The 18,857-nt window shown below is 47.8% G+C and overlaps 1 protein-coding gene across 10 annotated transcripts; it reads left to right on the top strand.

Annotated features, from left to right (window-relative positions):
- The first annotated feature begins 15 nt into the window (after positions 1-15).
- On the top strand, positions 16-18,826 carry LOC6500241 (serine/arginine repetitive matrix protein 2). Of its 10 annotated transcripts, XM_014910948.3 has the most exons (11): positions 16-148; positions 205-548; positions 7,492-7,820; positions 7,996-8,121; positions 8,178-8,297; positions 8,366-8,757; positions 9,216-9,416; positions 9,473-15,785; positions 15,858-15,941; positions 15,993-16,460; positions 18,341-18,826. In XM_014910948.3, exons 1-11 carry the CDS (start codon positions 144-146, stop codon positions 18,479-18,481), a joined length of 8,523 nt encoding a protein of 2,840 aa, XP_014766434.1. In that variant the 5' UTR covers positions 16-143; the 3' UTR covers positions 18,482-18,826. The 10 variants fall into 10 exon arrangements, with proteins under 10 accessions (XP_014766434.1, XP_014766432.1, XP_032306445.1 ...); XM_014910946.3 differs by having other exon boundaries at positions 9,473-15,941; XM_032450554.2 differs by lacking the exon at positions 18,341-18,826 and having other exon boundaries at positions 15,993-18,007.
- The last annotated feature ends 31 nt before the right edge of the window (positions 18,827-18,857 follow it).

The following is an 18,857-nucleotide window of genomic DNA, read 5'->3' as shown; positions in this document are numbered from 1 at the left end:
TTTTGTACAAAATAAATTAAAACGAAAAAAAGCAAAAAGAAAAGAAAGTAAGTGAAGAACCGTAACCAAGCCCAGGGACCAATGCAACCGTTTAAATTAAAAGTGAACCACCGACCACTGAGCCTTATCTTCGAGCCAACAAAATGAGGTGAGCATTAACATAGACCCGTGGGTGTCTAGATTTTCAGACCGAAGCTCCCCCAGCGAAACCAAGAAGCTACTCGACGCATTGCTGTGCGACATCTACGGCCAGCAGGAGCAACTGGCCCGCCGCATGCGTCGCTGCTGCCAGGATCCCGTCTTCCGCAGCCGCTCCCCAAAAGACTCCAAAGGTCAGCTCGCCCGCCTGGCTAGCGGCATGACCGGCAACCGCTCCACCCTAGAGCGCCTGGACGTGCTCAAGCTCATCGACGTTTGCGCCATCCTCAAAGTGGAGATCCTGATGCTGGGATACCTGCTGGAGCAGGTCCTTATCGGGCGGGACCGCTTGCTCCGGCACCAAGAGGTCCTGTGTGAGTTTGTCACTGCCGTGCTCGTTGTGGAGAGTGGTAAGTTCTATCTGGTTTTAAGTCTGGATTGTACTCAGTAGCGCGTTAAATAATTTATATTTTTGGGAAAAGAACTCTATTCTTTTTTTAAAAATTTAACTTTTAAAGCCTAAGTTGTGGAAATTCTTTGCAGTGCATTAGCTGTCAGTGTGTGAGGGTAGGGGTTGGCCAGGACGCAGTGCGCCGACTCCGCAATGACAGCTGGGGGCTCGGTTTATGCAGCTCTGAGTCCAAGCCCTCAGTCAAGTGCGGAACTCTCAGCTGTGTGCCTCGCGAAGTGCGGATCGGAGAAGCCAGAAAGTCGCAGAACGCTGAAAAATCCTCGCCAGCGTCACGCAACGTGCATGTATGTGTATGTCCGTGTGCGTGGCATTGTTGAATGAACTCTGCTGTCCAGTGGGTGTGCGTGTGTGTAGGTGTGGGTGTGTATGTGTGGGAGGGCAGGTGGGAAAGCGAGTGTGTGAAGGAAGAGGTTGGGTTGATGACGACACAGAGCGCAGCACTGAGACTGTCTGACGGTTCACCAACACACACACACACTCGCCGCTCTACGCTCAGCTATGTGTAAGTGTATGCATGCCAGTGTAAGTGTAAGTGTAAGTGTAGTGTGTGGGGGGAAAGGTTATGAGGAAGAAGAAGAGTGTGCGGATGTCGTTGATGGCTGCTGACTGGCCTCCAAAAGCATTTTTGCCTGTCTTATCTATGTTTCTGTGCCCCTCCTGGCCCTCTGTGGCCCGCTCTCTCTGGCTCTTCCATCTCTCGTCCTGCCAGTGTGTGAGTGTTACCCTTGATATCGCTCGAAGAAATTCCACAGCCACAACAGGAGCCATAAAAGCTAGCGCGTGCAAAATGTTGCGTGCCACCATAACAGTGTACTTAGTTATTTATTATTTAATTCGCGCAAACAGCGAGGAGGTCGCGAGGAAGACCACCATTTAATTGAATCTCCAGCAACGACATCCACGTGATGGAATAATGCAATTGTAACGATCGATAAATGCAATTAAACTCTGCACCCGCCTAAAAGCAGGCAATGGAAAATAGGCTGCCGTCTTAATTCGCTTTCCTGTCGGGAGCGCGGCGCTGTCGTTTTGTTTTCCGGGTTACAGCAGGACACACAAGCCACCCACGGCAACTGCCCGCCCACCCATCGTTATGGCCGTGTTTTGGATGTGCAGAGGTGCCACTTTTTGCTGCCATTGTTGTTTGAGTATGATTCATGTCACGCTCGCAAGCACTCGCCCTGCAAAAAGGCCTCCCAACTGGCTGGCTTTGTTTGGCAAAAAATAGTTGCCTGTGGATTGCATAACGATGTACATGCACATGTACTACGACCACCACAGAAGAATGCCCCACAAAAGCAGGCAGCCAAAGAGTTGAAGGTTAATCCGTATATCTGGGCCAAACCAAGTCAAAGTCCATTGAATGAGAACTCTTGCCACTTCCCATATAAATAGAAAACCCAATAAAGCGAAAGCTTCCCCTTCTTGAAGCTGCCTTCCCCATTTACATACCACGTGGCTTAAAGCCTTGTTTACCGTTCTGCCCAAAAACAATCCCGGGCTTTAGGTCTTATTATTAGACCGACTATCCTGCCCAGGACGCAGCATTGGCTCGTGCGGATTTATACATTTAAAAGGCATAAAATTTTCAAAACGAATTCCGGCTCACTGGTAATTACTTGGCCAGCACGGTTAGCCGTAAACGTAGCCCCGAAAGTGGGTCAAGACAGTGGCTGGTGGGAGGCAGAAAGGCGAATCGATGAATGCACCACCAGTAGTACAATGGCATGGCTACACTCAACAAAATATTTTAGGGACAGTTTTAATGAAGAAAACATAGTAATATATGTATTCTTTTAGAATAAAAGGATCAGAGCCGCAGAAAACCTCATATTAGCTGTGTAACAGTTCTTAGATATCTATTTTTAAAGCTTTTTTTTTGGAAGTGTGGAATTAAGTCACCGTTCTGTGGCCAAGAGTTCCCCAAGCCACCTGAACAAGCGCTGGAAACTGGGTCTGCAATTGCTTAGTTTTCAAGGTTTTCCCTAAAATACTGCGAGTGTGTGCGAGTGGAATGCTTTGGATTCTCTTGCAAGGCAAAAAAATACTTTTCAATGACGTTTGAGTCACGGCGTTTGTTTTTCTGTTTGTGCCAGTCTGCAGCCCTAGTCCTCATCGGCCAAGTTATATAACCAACTTCAGCATGCCCCAACTACCCAAGTCTATATAGTATCTATATGAATATCTCTATGTGCATGATATGTGTAAGTGTATCCGTGTATTTATGTAAATCTTGTGTAAATAATACCATAGGCTACAGCTACAGCAACAACAACATCTAATACTACAACGACAACAACTACAACGTAAATGCAAAAATGTAAAACCATAAATAGAGAATCCCCACAACAATAACAACTACTACTACTACTACTAACGACAACTACAAGGCAGTGGCAGAAATCATAGCACACCGTCAGGCGCACGTTAACTTAACATGGGTAACTATTCCCCAAGCCATGTCGCACCGCCGAAACAAAAACACTCATTCCGCATCGTTGTGAATACAATTCATACAATAACTCTTCATATAAAGATACTTAAATACTATCCATAGGCCTGATAATATCTGTATCTGTCGATCGATGTATTACCACTTTCTCAATGTTTTCTAGAGCCTCGCAGAGCCAAACAAGCGTTTGCTTTGCCAGTTTCGATATTTTGCTCGTTTTAAGACAAATACTTACCTGTTCTTCTCTCTCTTTCTTCCGTGTGCCTTTCTCTTTCGTTTGCCATTATTTATTAACCAACTACGAAAACAAAAATACCGACAAAATACAACCAAAAGGTAATTTATGCGCAAGAAGTTGGAAAGAAGCGCTGATGCATATTTCATACCATACTCTTTAAGCACGCTTACATCGCGATTAGGGCGGACCTCTTTCGGATCCAATAAAATCTTCCATTTAAAAGTAAAAGAAAAAGTGACCAATGCTGCGTATGAGTAATAAGAAATACGTTACGTATACGCCAAGTGTGCATGTGGTTAGAGCTTACGATTCGCAAGAAGATGCTCATTAATTTAATATATAATTTTAGAACTTTAGATACCATTTAAAACTAGGTCCGCCCTAATAGGACATCCTCTTCCCCACCCCCACAGTCGTGGCATATTACTCATGCTAAGCGCGCACCATTCTGATTTTGGCGGCCTCTTGTAATTAACATTTGCATTTCTCGCGGGGAAAGGGCTTTTTCCGCCTTGGCTTTCATCCTGCATAAATTTCCATTATTTCGCTGTCCGGAGGAGGCGTTCGACACCATTTAACCCGTTTAATCCCTACCTTCGGGCAGCGTTCACTTCGCATTTCCCTTTCAGCGTGTAAAAGTCTCGCATTTTTCCAATCTACTGCCACACTTTCAATAATAGCTGTATTGTCACTTTTCACACCCCCACCCGCTTCAGCATACACACACACTTGTAAATGTGAACATACATCTGTTGCATGTTGGCCTAGTTGTTGTTGTTGCCTAACCATTTCCCGTTATTCTCACCTTTTCAGCCATCATTTTACGCTCTGGTGATTTTTCTAAACACACGTGGGTTGCTTGTACACCTCGGTGCTTTTGTTTTGCGCGTTTCCTGCTTTGGTTTTGGCATTTTTGATACATTTTTTTCTCTCCAGCAATTTTGAACCAGCACCTCTCACATTTCGCCATTAAACTGTAATTACTGCGTCGCAGTTTATTCTACACCCGCTGAACGATTAGTTTATGACGGTGCAGGTTGACACAAGGTATCCTGTGTAGGTGTTAGACGTGTTTATGAGACGGGCTCAGACTTCAGAGAACACCAACGTAAACAGGTTAAACCCAAACACAAAGTTTAGAGAATTTAAACAGCATCTTGATGGAAAGAAAACTCATCTTCCTCAAAAGTTTTGAAATAATGCCAACTCGCCTGTCACTGGCAAAGATCCCTCATCAAACTTATTTCACTGCAGCGGAAAAATTTATCGGAAAAAGGAAAAAGTTGGGGGACATACTGTGCACTTAAGTTTTGAGAACCAGGCTTATTGGAATTGACAGGCAGCTTCCAGTCCATGTAATGCAAATTGATTGGCTTTTATTCGGGCCATCCCATCCGGCGTATGCGTGATATTGCTCTTGGGTAATGCCGAAATTCAATCAAAGTTAAGCTGAAGATTGAGAAAACTGCAGCGGAGGCTCCCGGCGGGCCATAATGTAAGCCATCAAAAGCAGGATGTATTATGCGGCAGTCGTCCTTTCACCCCGTTTTCCCGCTATTCTTTTGCATAATCGCGTGCTGAAGTGCTTTTGTCTGGAAACTGCAATCGCTAAGCCGCTCCGCTTGGGGACTAAGCCCGCAATAGTTTAATGAACCATTACGGCTGGCATATATCTCACCCGGAGAATTCATTAGCAGATATAGTCGCTCAAATTGACACTAATGGGTTTTAACGTGCCTGCGCATCGGAGACTTCAACTGCAGTCAAGATTGGAGGGGACAACCCTCGGCGTCCCCCATTTTTGGGTCATGCCTTCCCGAGGGATAAATACGGTTTAAGTACGTGGCTTTGGCTGTCCGTTTTTACGGAGCTTGGCCTTTATATAAAGTCCAAGTAAATCTCTTTTGAACTGCCTGGCAGCTTGCGTGAAGAGAAGTAAACTTTATGCTGACTTTTACTTGGTTTTTAGTGAAGTTTTTATTCGAAACACACTGGAATAACTACTGTCGAAGAATATATTACCATAACTTTTTTATTTACCAAAAACAGTAGCTGACAGGAGCCATATTTTTGCAGCTCATTAAGTCAGCGTTAGAAACGCCACACATGCCCAGCAAGCACGTGACTTTGGCTACAGTATAGATACTCGCATATTCTCTGGTCAAGGCCCAAGCAGTTGGCTAGATTTTTTACAACAGAAGCAGCCTTGACGGAACCAAAACGGAATCTGCAGTAGCCCCCGTCCTTGGCCAGGCGAATTTAAAATAATTACGCTCACATGCGGACAATACAGAAGTGTCACTGTTCGCACATAAATCTCTCATGCAAAATGCATTGGCCAGCGCCAGGGCAGAGTAAAAAAATATGAGCCCCCGTGGCTAAATGTCTATCCTCGTCGGCCGTAAAGCATTCTTTACGTCCGGCGCCTAATTGGTGCGGAGTTGGAGAGGCCATTACATAAGAGTCGGCGCAATTATTATTTCATTAGCCAGGGTCTGGGTCTCCTCAGTTGGGGGACGAGACGAAAAAAGCTCGGCACACAATCATCGAGCTCCTTGTGCGAGGATACAGCTCTCCCATTCGCTGAGGAAGTAAACAAGCCGATGTTTGCCAAGCTTTAACTTTGGCAATTTCTAACTGCCTCTTCATTATACAAATGCCTTCCTTCGAAGGAGTAAACATCCCGGGACAGCATCCCATATATGTGGATTTGCATAAGTATGTAAATAAGAGATGGCAGGCACGTCAAAATTGCCAGGCAATCAGGACAAAAACAGTTTATCGTAACTAAAGAGAATTTTTCCAGTTAAGCTTATTTCAGCTTATTAGGACGAAGACTTTATTCAAGAAAATAATGTTAACTTAAAATTCTTTGTTATGTTAAGAGCATGCCAAGCTTACATTTTAATTAAGGCAAGCTCCACCGTACTTAAATCCCAGAAAGACCATTGTTTTTGCAAACATTTTTAGTGCCTTTTCCTTCCATATCCACAAAGCATGCTTTCAAGGCAAACAATTACTCCAATTTCCCCAGGAATTCTTCAAAACGGAAATTTATTTCCACGCATTCCAATCCCCGGCCTTATTCCCCGACATAAGCTCGCGAGAGCGAAACAGATTTTGGCCTTAAAATTAAACTCACGTCCCGCCCGAGTTGTTCGGGCCTGATAAGCCCAAAAACACGCAACAGAAGTAAAAAATAAAACGGAAATCAAATTATCAGCCGTAAAAAGCGGGCTTCTATCGCCCACACGAGGCCATTCAAATGCGCAGCCTGCAAAAAATATTGATTTAGGAAAGAAATCTGAAATCAAACGCAACCTGAGTTTTTTTTTTCCCAGGCGGGAACATAATTTAAATACCCTACCCGAAGATATAACATATTATACTAGGCCTATACTATATAAACTCTTTAGAAAGAAAAAGTGAGTAGGTTTGGGCTAATAAAAATATTTATTCTAAGAGCTTGGAGCAGGGTATGACGAGGTCGTATTAAGCTCATTTTATTCTTAGTCGTTTTTTATTAACTTGACCTTTAGTGTTGAGTATCTCATGTGTGTGGAGGAGATGTCTGATGCCAAGGAGGCGATAAAGTTGAGCCGGGGGATATTGTTCTCGTGTCAGAATGTCAGCATGGCGCATGGATCTCCGGCAAGCAGCTAACTATGTTGTACGACACACGACAGGACACATCCTCACCCACCACATCCTCCATCCCACATGTCAAGCGAAATAAATGTCATGGTCAATTTAACACAAAGACACTTGCTCGGGTGTGTCTTTCGGATATCACTGAGATTTCTCGCAAGGATGAAGCACAGATTGCATCCTCGAACCGCATGCTTCATTTCGTTTCGCTTCGCCCCCAAGAACCATCTCCATTCGGATCAGAGCACCGATTGATTAGTGTCTACCTAGCTGAATATATATGTACTCGAACCTAAATATATAAATCTTTTGTATTCTTTCTTCTTTTCTCTTTTCGCGCTCGACTACTAACTCTATATCGAATCTAATGTTTGTACGAATAACTATAAAATTTTTGTAAAGTTTGCATACTGCACGGATATTGTAAGTGCCGAGGATGCGGGCCAACCGCGAGTGGAGAGATCCTTTTTACCTACAGAGAATAGTGCTGTTAGCCAGAGACCCAGACAAATGCTATATCTTTTTTACCATTCATTTTTGCAGACGATGCACAGCCTAAAATGCGTTTTAGCCTCTCACCACCGCCACAGAAAGCCATTAGCAGCGCCCGCATAACCTCGCCCACCAGCAGCACCACCAACCGCAGCACCACCATCGCCAGCAGCACCTCCTTCCCCGGCAGCAAGCAGAAAAGCAGCAGCATGCTGACCCGCAATGGCGGAGGACCCGGGAGCACCCCCACTGCCCCCACTGCCGGAGGCACAGGCCAAGCCACCGACGATGACGCCGCCTCGGACTACAACCAGTGGCTCCATGCTATGAAGCTGGTGGCTCGGCTGCCCGGAGGAACGCCCCCCGAATTTCGACGCAAGGTGAGCTTAAAATTGACATTGGAGCCAAATGTGAGAAGCAAAAACGGCGGTGGTCGATACTACTTCACGTTCCCTATCCAAACTACCCTTAAATACTCAAACACAATATTTTAAACACACAAATTTAAAAGCGGAAGCTTATTTTCTTCTTTATAATTTGTAATTTGTATTCTAGTTGTGGCTCTCATTGGCGGACAAGTACCTCAAGTCTAAGAACGTGGACTGGGCAGAGCAGCGGGAGAAGTGCTTTTGCGAGGAGTGGCGCGAGGACGACGAGGAGTTGGGCATCCAAATTGTCAAGGTAAGACCGGGTACTCCCAGCGAGACACTGACATTAACATTTGTTTCCTTTTTCAGGACCTCCATCGCACGGGGTCAAATCTGTGCACCGGTCCCGCGGGCTCCATCAACCAGGCCAAGCTTAAGCGCATCCTTCTCGGCTATGCTCGCTACAACCCCGAGGTGGGCTACTGCCAGGTGAGTAGATAGAATAGGGTACCTTGATGACTACGTACTTGAGACCATGAGCTTGTGTTCCCCCACAGGGCTTCAACATGCTGGGAGCCCTCATTCTCCAAGTTATGGACAAGGAAGAGGAGGAGTCCATGAAGGTCATGATCTACCTGGTGGAGGGCGTTCTGCCCACGGGCTACTTCTGCGGGTCGATGGGCGGCCTTCAGGCGGATATGGGTGTGTTCCGGGAGCTGATGCAAACCAGATTGCCCCGCCTGGCCAAGCACCTGCAAAGGCTGCAGGGTCCCGTAGAGAACGCCTTTGAGCCGCCGCTGACGAACGTTTTCACCATGCAGTGGTTTCTCACCATGTTCTGTACCTGCCTGCCCATGTCCTGCGTCCTGCGCGTGTGGGACCTGGTGCTTATCGAAGGCAGCGACGTACTTCTGCGCACCGCCCTCGTCCTCTGGAGTTTGCTCGAAGAGTAAGTGTAATACGAATAGGAGAATAGCTCTAGAAAAGAGAAAGGCCATATAGTAAGGATACTTTATCTTTAAGATATCCCGGATATACCTATTATTTCAGTTAGTCTGCTTTTGGTTCTCTAACAGGATTTTGGTGGGTGTGTGTGGGTGGTTACCCCAACAATCGCCATGATGGCGCAATGCGAGGCGAGAATTCGTGTCAAGGCTGCAGGAATTTGGCAAGAGTTTTTCGCGCTTTTTGCAAATGCAATTTAGCAACTTATGGGGGAAAGAAGTTTATTTGTGTCGCAGTTGTGAAAACTTGTATGGGGGTCTGTGGAAAACAAGTTTTGCTATGTAGTACTGTCGACATGTTTTGGCATTCAAAAAGACATTGAACCGTGGAAACTAAAAAAGGGGGTTTTCAAGGATATAGGGGTCTTTACTGTAATAAATAGCTTTATTGTCCTTTTTCTAGACGTGTTCTCAGCGTTCGCTCGGCCGATGAGTTCTACGGTAAGATGGGCTCCTATTCGAGCGAACTTCTCAACGGCCACCTCGTAGATTCCAATGGCCTCATAGAACGAGTGGTTAAGTTAGGACCCATCGAGGATCTTCGGAAGCTCAGGGATAAGCATCTCTATAACATAGCGCCATTGCGTCATAAACAGGGACTGCAGTGAGTATTTTGGAAATTACCTTACACCAATAATCTGATTGGGAATTCTCCTAAAGGCTCTACTACGACGAGGAGGACACTCATTCGGACGAGGAGCGCATGGCAGTGGCTACAGTTTGGGGCTTGAACTGGGGCAGGCGAGGATCTGTGGGTCCCGCGGCGCCCGCAATTACAACGGCGAGCAAACAGCAAGCGGAACAGAAGGACCGGCTGGCTTTGGACATTTCTCTGCTGAAGAAGCAGTACGACCGACTGCGGGAACGCCAGAAGCAGGCTCACGTCATCCTAACTGCGGCCTGCTCCACGGCAGCGCGGCAAGGATCAGGGCCGATTCCAACCTCCGCACAATCTGCGGCAGTACCAGTGAATCAACTGCTCCTCGGCCGCCCAGCCATTATTACCAACAAAGGCAAGCGGGTCAGTGCCCCCCTGGGCGCGATTCCTCCAGCGCGGAAACCTTCTCTGCCAGCAGTGCTCCATAACACTAAGCCGGCAGAGAAACAACTGCGTCGCGGGGAAACCCTGCTCTGGAGGGATACGGACGCCAGCAGGAGAAGACGGGACAGTCTTACCTGGAAGGAGATCAAGGCGGACCGGGCAGCCATGATGCGCGAGGGCGTTGACTTGACCTCCGTGAAGACCCAGAAACTCCGCACGAGGTTTGGAAAGAGCGACAGCTCTTCATACAGCGAGGACAGTGATGGTGAGCAGGAGCCTGCTAGAATCGGAGGAGGAGCAGCCGGAGGTGGATCCAGCACGGACACAAGTCTCTGCGACGATGATGACCCCAAGTCTATTGAAAAGAGTCCCAAGCACAAAGCTAAGCTAGCGCGTAAGGTTCTAAAAGAGCAGTCCAGGGAGTCTAGTCTGGAACGCCAAAGACCCAAATCTTGGGCACCCAGCAGCCACGAGATTCCTTTCATGTTGATGGGTGCGGATAGTGGTGATGAAAAGGAGAAGGACATGGGACAGGATGCGGCAGACATGGCAGAAGACAGTGCCACTGAGAGCGGTCGCTTCACCTTCGACAAGGAGTTGGATTCTGTCAGCGATAAGTTGGAACCATTGAAACCCTACCGCGAAGATAGCGAAGTACCCGGCATGACCTCCATTAGTCCTTTGCCGCTGACCCCCATAGAAAAGGAAACAGCAGCAGAAGGCATACTAGATGGTGGAGTAACCAATCAGTATTTCGAGAGGGTCAATAGTGTGGAGCGTCCCAGTCGCCTAGAGCTATCATATTCCCTGAACGAAGAGGAGACGGATACGAGCTCGGTGTTCTTGGAGCAAAGGGCGAAGGTGGAGGGCCAGAGTGGGGATAGTTTAGAGTACAAAGCTCTGCCGCCACATCCTATGACAGATGACGGTAAAGTGCCTCAAATTCGAGACGACAACATTCCCGGTGAGAACAAGGACGACTACAAGGAGCTTCTCAGCATGACGATAGAGGAAAAGACCGAAGAGTACAAGTCTCCGCCCCCCAGTGTGAGTAGTTTGACTAGCGCCCAACGAAAGAGACGAGATCCTCGACGAAGGACCTTAACTCGCTCCTCCACTATTGAAATCGAAGAGCGCTACCAAGCATTGGAGCGGAGAATCAGCCAGGAGCAGACCCTCGGGGATAGTCGGACCCAATCCAAGTACATTCCCACCACAGCTACTCTGGAGGAACGCTTCCATACCCTGGAGAAACAGCTGAGTGCTGAGAAGCAACGCAGCAAGGATTCCACAGATATGGAGGCTGAATTTCAGGAGAAGGCAGAACGCATTCCCTCTACCGCAGATCTCGAAACTCGATTCAATGCCCTAACCAAACAACTAAGCTCTAGTGAGTCCTCTTCGAAAGCCCCAATCGATCTCAAGGACGATGAGCCGTCCCGAGGCAGTGGCTCCAAAGAGCAAAGTGATAACGAAAAGACCAGCAAATTGCAAAAATCAGAAGAACTTGAGGCGGAGAGCAAGGAATCTACAGCCAAAAGCGAATCCAGTGAAGGAGAAGAAAAGAAAACGGAGGAGAATACAGAGGAAAGGCCTCGTCTTAAGAAGCTTCCATCCACTGCCGAGCTGGAGGATCGATTCAACGCCCTCGAGCGAAAGATGAGTGTTCAAAAGAGTAGTCCGGCCAAGACGAAGAAAGAGCCACCTGATGAGAACGTAGGTTCTAAGGACACCAGTGCGTCAAAAGAGTCGGATAAAACTGAAAAGCATGTTAAAAAGGTGTCTGAAGAAAAAGATCCGAAAGCAGCTCCCAATAATGCTTCCAAAGAGGAAAAGCTCCCTCCGAAAGAAAGGAATGCTAGCGATAATGAATCTAAGATACCATCCCCGGATAATCCTCAAAAAGGCAGTCCCTCTAGGAAACCGAGTCCTGATCAATCAGAAAAAAAGGAATGTACAAAATCGAATGCGGCAGACTCTGAGGAAAGTTCTTCAACTCCAGAAAGGCAAAAAACTGTTTCCACAAAGAAAGAAAGACACAATGAAAAGGACACTAAAGAATCGCAATTCTTAAAAAAATCCGATGAAGAATCCACGAAAAAGTCTGAAGCTTCAAATGAGCCTATACAGACTCCAAGAAAGTCTCCGCCATCCACAGAGGAGCTGGAGAAGCGGTTCAATGCTTTGGAGAAACAATTGAGCTCCACACACCTGGAAACAAACAAAGAGCCGGAGCAAACAAAGTCAGATGGGGATCATAAACTTTCTAAGGAAGTAAACAACTCTCAAAAGGCTGTCGATGAGAAGCCCAAGTCCGTCAAGTCCTTTGAAGACAAAATTAATGAAGTCAATTCTGCTTTGGTAAAGGGGCCAACCAATAATGAGGTAAAAGATCAGACTCAGGAGGAGGTAGGCCCCGTCGATGTGAGCAAGTCGCAGGCCACCACCGAAGAGAACCCTAAACAAGACTTGGGCAAGCGAAGGGCATCCGAGCCACCTTCCACAGAAGATCTAGAGAAGCGTTACGAGAGCCTGAAACGTCGTATGAGCAGCAAAAACCAGTTTGGAGCCCCTAGCGAAACTGTGATAGAAGCCCTGGATAGGGTTGAGCAGGAGGTAATCTCAGAGTCTGGCGAGGAGTCAAAGAAGGCACCACCGTCCACTGAGGACCTGGAAAGTAGATTTGAAGCCTTGCAAGGCGGCTCAAAGTCAAAGGACGTTGCGATCGAAGCACATATTCCAGAGCCACCTCCGCCTCCACCACCTCCTCCCGCATTGTCCGAGCCCGTTCTCCACCACCAGCAAGCACTGATCGCCGAGCTGCAGAGAAAGATGGGAGGCAAGTCTCCCGGCGAGGAGAACCTCCGCCCCAGCCAGATCAATCCACAGAAAAAACAGAGGAAGATTCTGCAACGACCCCCGCCCATGGGCGATGAGACCTCGGAAGCACCTGCAAACACGGCTTACTACCTGCCCTGTCAGCAGCAGCGCATGGTGCGCCGGTTCTCCGACCTGCCCTCCAGGGCCGATCTGGAGAACCGGTTGCAGTTCCTGGAGAGGCAGCTGTACAAGAAGTTCTACAAGCAGCGCTGTGCAAGTGATTCCGAAGTTGCATCGAAGGTCAGGATGCTCTCCGACGACGACCAGCCGAGCACCTCCCGCCAGGCCAAGGACCAGCTAGAGCAGCGTGTCCTTGCGCTGGAGAAGCAGCTGAGCGAGAACAGCTTGAAGCTTCTCGAGGCCATGCGGGAGCGGGAGAAGGCAGAAGCTGCGCCCAAGAGCGATGATAGCGGTTCCCCTCGCAGGCTGAGTACCGAAACCATCGATGCCACCGGCAAGGAGCTGGTGAGGTACACCCAGAACATTGGAGACCTGGAGGAGGTAGATGCTCACAAGCCCATTAATATCAGCATAAACATTAAGATGCTGTTGAACAAGGATGGAGAGTCCAAACAGCCCAAGAGCGAGCCCAAGCCCACGACGGACGATTTGAGGAAACGCTTGGAGGTCCTGGAGCAACAGCTTTTGGAAGAGCGGGCCAAGAATGGCACTGTGATCCCAGATCCTGAACGACCGCCACATGATAAGCCAGAAAAGCCGGAGGAGACCGACTCTCTGAAGAAAATAGAAAAAAATTCCCACAACCAACACGTAAAAAGCGACGAAACCGAGAAGGTGATCGAACCTATTAAAGACAAAAACCCGGAACCCGAGGCTGCCAAGGAAACCAAGACTTTGAAGAACGAAGAAAAGGCTCAGGTCAGAGAAAAGGAAGTCGCTATAGAAAAAGAACCATCGAAGTCCGAAAAAGAAGCTTTTGTTAATCCTGAGTCTTCTCAAGAAAAATCAAAAGAGACTTCGGAAAAAAATTCTCAAAAGTCAGAAGAAGCTTTCAAAAAAGATGAACCGAAAGCGAAAACTGAAAGCCCAGTTAAAAAATTAGAAGAAACTATTAAAAAAGATGACTCGAAAGCGACAGTTGAACAACCCGCTCAAAAATCTGAAGTCAAAAAAGAGTCTTTAGCTCCGAAAACTGAAACTGCCAAAGAACCCTCCATTGAGAGCAAAGTCACAGCAGAAAATATAAAATCATGCCCCGAGGATGCAAAAAAGAAAGCGAATGAACCGCCAAAAGATACTCAAAGTTCACCCTCGAGATCTGAAAAGCTAAAAGCTGAGGAGACTTCGAAAGAAAACAAACCTGAAGGCACTAAAGAAGGAACACCTGCTTCCACTGATAAAAAAGATAATTCCAAAGCAGAAGTAGGAAACTCCTCCAAAGAGCAGGAAACAAAATGTGAATCAATTAAAGCTAGAGAATGCCAAGCTATCAGCGATTCCTGCGACTTAGGTTCCATCGATGCCAACAACAAGACCGTAGTACTTCTCATGGACAACGAACCGCGAGCGTCGAGAGTACGCCGACTCACCAGAGCCAACACGGAGGAACTGGAAGGTCTGTTCCAAGCACTTGAGAAGCAGCTGCAGGACAGAAACCTGATTAAATCCGAAGACGGTCGATTGATAAGGGCTGAAAACAAGCCCAGTGCAGAGCAGACCGAACAGGCCCAGGCAATCACCGATCTTACCAAGGAAATCGAGGACTTTACCAGCGGTAAGCCCGAAGAGAAGGAAAAGCCCCAAACCTCTAAGGACGACAAAGTTGAAGAGCCCAAGGAGACTGGAGAAGACTATGATTGGGGACCGAATCCCGTGAAGCATCATCTGAAAAGGAAAACTGTTTACCTGCCTTCCACAAAAGAACTAGAGGCTCGATTCCGATCCCTCGAACGCCAAATAAAATTGCTTGAAGATGTGGAGAAGATCGATGTCGAGCAGCGCTTAAATGAGATTGAGCGAAAGATCAAACTGCAGTACTCTCTTTCCCATGAAAAAGACCTTAACAAGTACCTGGAGCTCTGTGAAGGAAAGGGTTTGGACGACGAGGAACCCTCAGTGCCGGAGGAAGCTCCTGCCGAAACGGAGGAAACACGAAATCCCAGAGATCGCTCACGTAGTCCAGCCCGGAAGGTGGTCAGCAAATCGCCCTACACCTCTCCCTCGCGGAGCAAGGCCACAAAGTCGCCTTATACTTCACCATCTCGGCAGCGTAAGAAGACTCCTCACTCTTCGCCAATCCGGACGCCAGAACCAAAGACTCCCGCAAAGAGCCCTTTTACGTCCCCAGCTCGACGCCAGCCCCATCCCAATGATCTGCCCATCTCCGACGATCTGGAGTACAAGTACAGGGTGCTTGATCTGGTGCGGTCCAAGTCGAAAGAGAATCTGGCCAAGCGCATGAACGATCCCAATCGCAAACCGGCCGTGCATCCACTTGAGTTGCTACTGTCCCCCAGTCCAGACGAGAGCAAGATTCCCACAACGGGCGAGCTGGAGCACAGAATACGAGTTCTGGACGAAAAGCTGAAATCGCCTTCCAGATCCCGGCCGAAGTCCCGATCTAGATCTCCTACCATCGAGGATATAAAAAGGCAAAAGATGCGTGATAATCAGAAGCCCAGGACACCTGTTCACAACCTGGAGCGGCTGGTCGGATCGCCCGGCCGGCCGGAACCACCCACTGCTGAAGAGCTCGAAGAACGCATCCGCCTGCTGGAACAGGAGCAGAAGTTCGACTTTAAGACCCAAAAGGACTATAAAGCATTCAATCAAAAGCTGAAGGACGTGATCTCCCCATCGCTCTCCTTCGAAGAGTTCAGGGCCGCCAAGTCCCGGGAGCAGAGTCCACGCCGCCACGGCGCCACCACTCCCAAATCAGCCCTGCGCCGAGACGATTACGACGACGGCATCACCACCCACTATCACCGCCCCACCAGCCCGAAGGTCATCCGCTTCCGAGACGAGGACGAAGATGAGGACCGATTCGAGGAGTCTCCGCCCCGGAAGCAGCGCACATCCAGCGATCGAATGGTTAGCTTCAACAATGTCGTTTTGGACTGTTTAAGGGAGAATACTAAAATCCTTCAACGTATTCTTAAGAAGACTCTTGCAGATCAGCCGTCGGCCATACGCAGCTACGCCAACAGCTCGGAGGGTTTGGATGCCCTGGGGAGTCGCCTCATGAGGGTAAGTTTTGCAGTGAAATTATAAGGCTCTTCTAAAAACCAAATTCTTTAGGAAACCTCTCCCATAACCCGAACTGGAACCCACACGGGCGTGCCACTGCGAACTGGAGAGAATATCAACGACCGCTTGAGTTCCATCAAGAACACTATCAAGTCCATCGACACGCTCTGCGAGGAAAAACCCTACCAGAAGGAGAAGTGCCAGCGCTACATCGACTCCCTCTTCTCGGACTCCCTGCACTTTTCCAGCAAGAAGAGTTCTCTAGAGGACTTGAGGACCCAAAGCAGAAGCGAGAGCAGAGGCAGGAGCCGAGATTACGCGCCCTCCATACGAGTCACCTCCGAGCACCGTTCACTGGGATCGGAAGAGGACTCTCGAAAGAGTCCGCTGCGGACACGGGATCAGAGCCCACTGCATTATCGATCGCACAGGGAGCTCAGCAGGGAGGTTTCGCCGAGGAGGAGGCGCCAAGAAGAGGATGAGGAGGAGGCGCAGCGTAGGGAGCGGGAGAGCAGTAGGGTAAGACGTGATAACTTGTTGCCAAATTATTTAAAGGATAATCGTAGCGAACTAAGTGGAGGGAGTAGTTTAACCGGGTTTAACCACCACAAAGTAGATAGACAACTAGAAGAGACCTGCGCCAAGTACGCGGAGGACGCCCGACGCTCGGCCTGTCGCACACCGCTCAGCCACCCGTACGAGACACGATCCACCGCAGTTAGAGCCACACCACGTCACTACACAGATCCAGATCCGGCAGGGACATCAGGGACGGGAATAGGAGCGGGAGCAGGAGCAGGAGCCTCGACAGATAGCTTTCCCCGGCCCGTATCGCCCTACCGCCAGCCATATGACCCATACCGACCCATTGGTGGTGCAGGCGCCAGTACCACCCCCGTATATCAGCCCGCCAAGCTGGAGATCCGCCACACCACCGTGACCTCCACCTTCTATGACCGGTTTCTTACGGAAAAAAAGATTGAGCGCTCCCGTCCACCCAGCCGCTCGCCTGTGGTTTCGCCCTCGGTGCCGGCCAAGAGCTATGGGTCAGATGTGGAGTTTCCTAGCAGTAGCACCACCACCTCAGCTCCATCTTGCACCACCACAACTACTGCCTTTAGCACCACCTCATTCATGTCCCGCAGCTATGGGGGCACCTCTTTTTCGCTGCCCTCGAGCAGCAACTACTCCTACTTGAGTGGTGTATCTGGGATCTCGGGCTCCGCCACTTCCCCCCGGGCTAGTTGCTCGGACCTTCGTTCCTCGCCAGCCACATCCTTTCTCAGCACCACCACATCCTCCGCCGTCCCCACCTCATCTTATGTGCCCTTCTGCTTCAGCAGCTCGTTCTCCACTCGACTGAGTGATCCCATTACCAGCACCCCAGTGACCACATCCAGCTCCCTGACGCATTCCACGGGCGTCTACAATCCCATGATGTCCTTCACTCTGAGGGAGCCACTTGGCAGCAGCACTGCTTTGGGTGGGTCAAGTGCCTCCCCCCTGGGCCAGTATCAGTTCAAGAGCGTGTTCACCTCAAACTTCGGCAAAGACGCGGAAAAGCCATAGGGAACCACACACATCAGTCGTTAACCAAGGTTGTCCATAAACATAGCATTAACCTCTCGAAAGATCTTTTAAAGTAAAGCAAACCCTATTAAAGCTCAAATGGATGACGCTGGACATGAAAATCATCTAAAATCAGGAATCAGACTAGAACATTTCAAAGAGCAGAGGCCTTAAATACATAGTTTTTTGAGCAGAGTTCTGGCGTTAGATAATCTTCTTTCCCAGCGAATGTACCAGCTCTTGCTAAGCAATATACACAGTTAATATTACCAACGTTTATCAACAGTTTTAGGGGACGCCCTACTAATATTATATAGTAAAGTATCTCTATAATGTAATGAATCCTTGCGAATCGAAACCTTAATTTCAAGCTACTCTTGCACCAAACCATTTGGCTTCTTGCAACTTACCTCATCTACATCTGACAGCACCAGCTCGCCTCTGATCATACACTCAGATCTGAAAAGATTTTTATACAATCTATATATATATAAATATATACATATATCTACTATGATAGCTAACGAAACTGTAACCAGATGCGAAGCGGTCGAAATGTTATTCCAACTTTTTTCAGCGTTAACTTAGACACTTAACTCTCCTTCAAATTTATAAATTAATTACACGATCTAGGCAACGGATCACTACACTATATTACCAATATCTCTCAGTGCATTTTTGGGCCGAGTTGGTCGGGGACGCGAAGCATCCAGATACATATGTTACTGACTGACACGAGCCGTAAATTAGTTCACCAATATTATCTAGAATAGAAAACGAAATCATGTATTTAACGATATATACTATACTGACTTATATACCGATTGCAGTTGTTGAATTTCAATTATGCAAAAACCCCGATAAAGTTACCAAATAAGCAGACAAACCCGAATGCAAATGCCTATAAAAACAATTATCACGCCAGGCAGCGGACTCGACAATTAATCAAAACGATTAGAAAAATTTTATGAGGAGCATGTGGCGGACTCGGATTCAAGAAGGGCAGAAGAGCCGAGCCACTGGGTCCTCCCGAAAATGCTATTGTTAAGTAGGCAGAAAGTACGATAACGGCTTCAGTTAATACAACATATACACAAAATTTAATATTAATATTGTTCTCTTGGAATTTCGTTACCCGATTGTGTTCTAAAGTCCTTGCTTGTTTTCTTGTTGAGACCTTTGTAAAGCATTTCTGTTAACTAACATTCGAAAAAAACTAACAAATTGGTAAAAAAACATACAAATAGCAAACATATTTTTATTAAAAATTGTTGAATGGTTTTAAGTTTTGAAATAAATCGAAAATATTGAAGAAACCGAAACCGAGTGTTAAATTTTCCATCGGCG

Source organism: Drosophila ananassae, chromosome 2L (assembly GCF_017639315.1).
Source record: "Drosophila ananassae strain 14024-0371.13 chromosome 2L, ASM1763931v2, whole genome shotgun sequence".
Taxonomy (NCBI): domain Eukaryota; kingdom Metazoa; phylum Arthropoda; class Insecta; order Diptera; family Drosophilidae; genus Drosophila; species Drosophila ananassae.
Note: the sequence above shows the minus strand (reverse complement) of the source record. Positions and strands in the feature narration are given on the sequence as shown.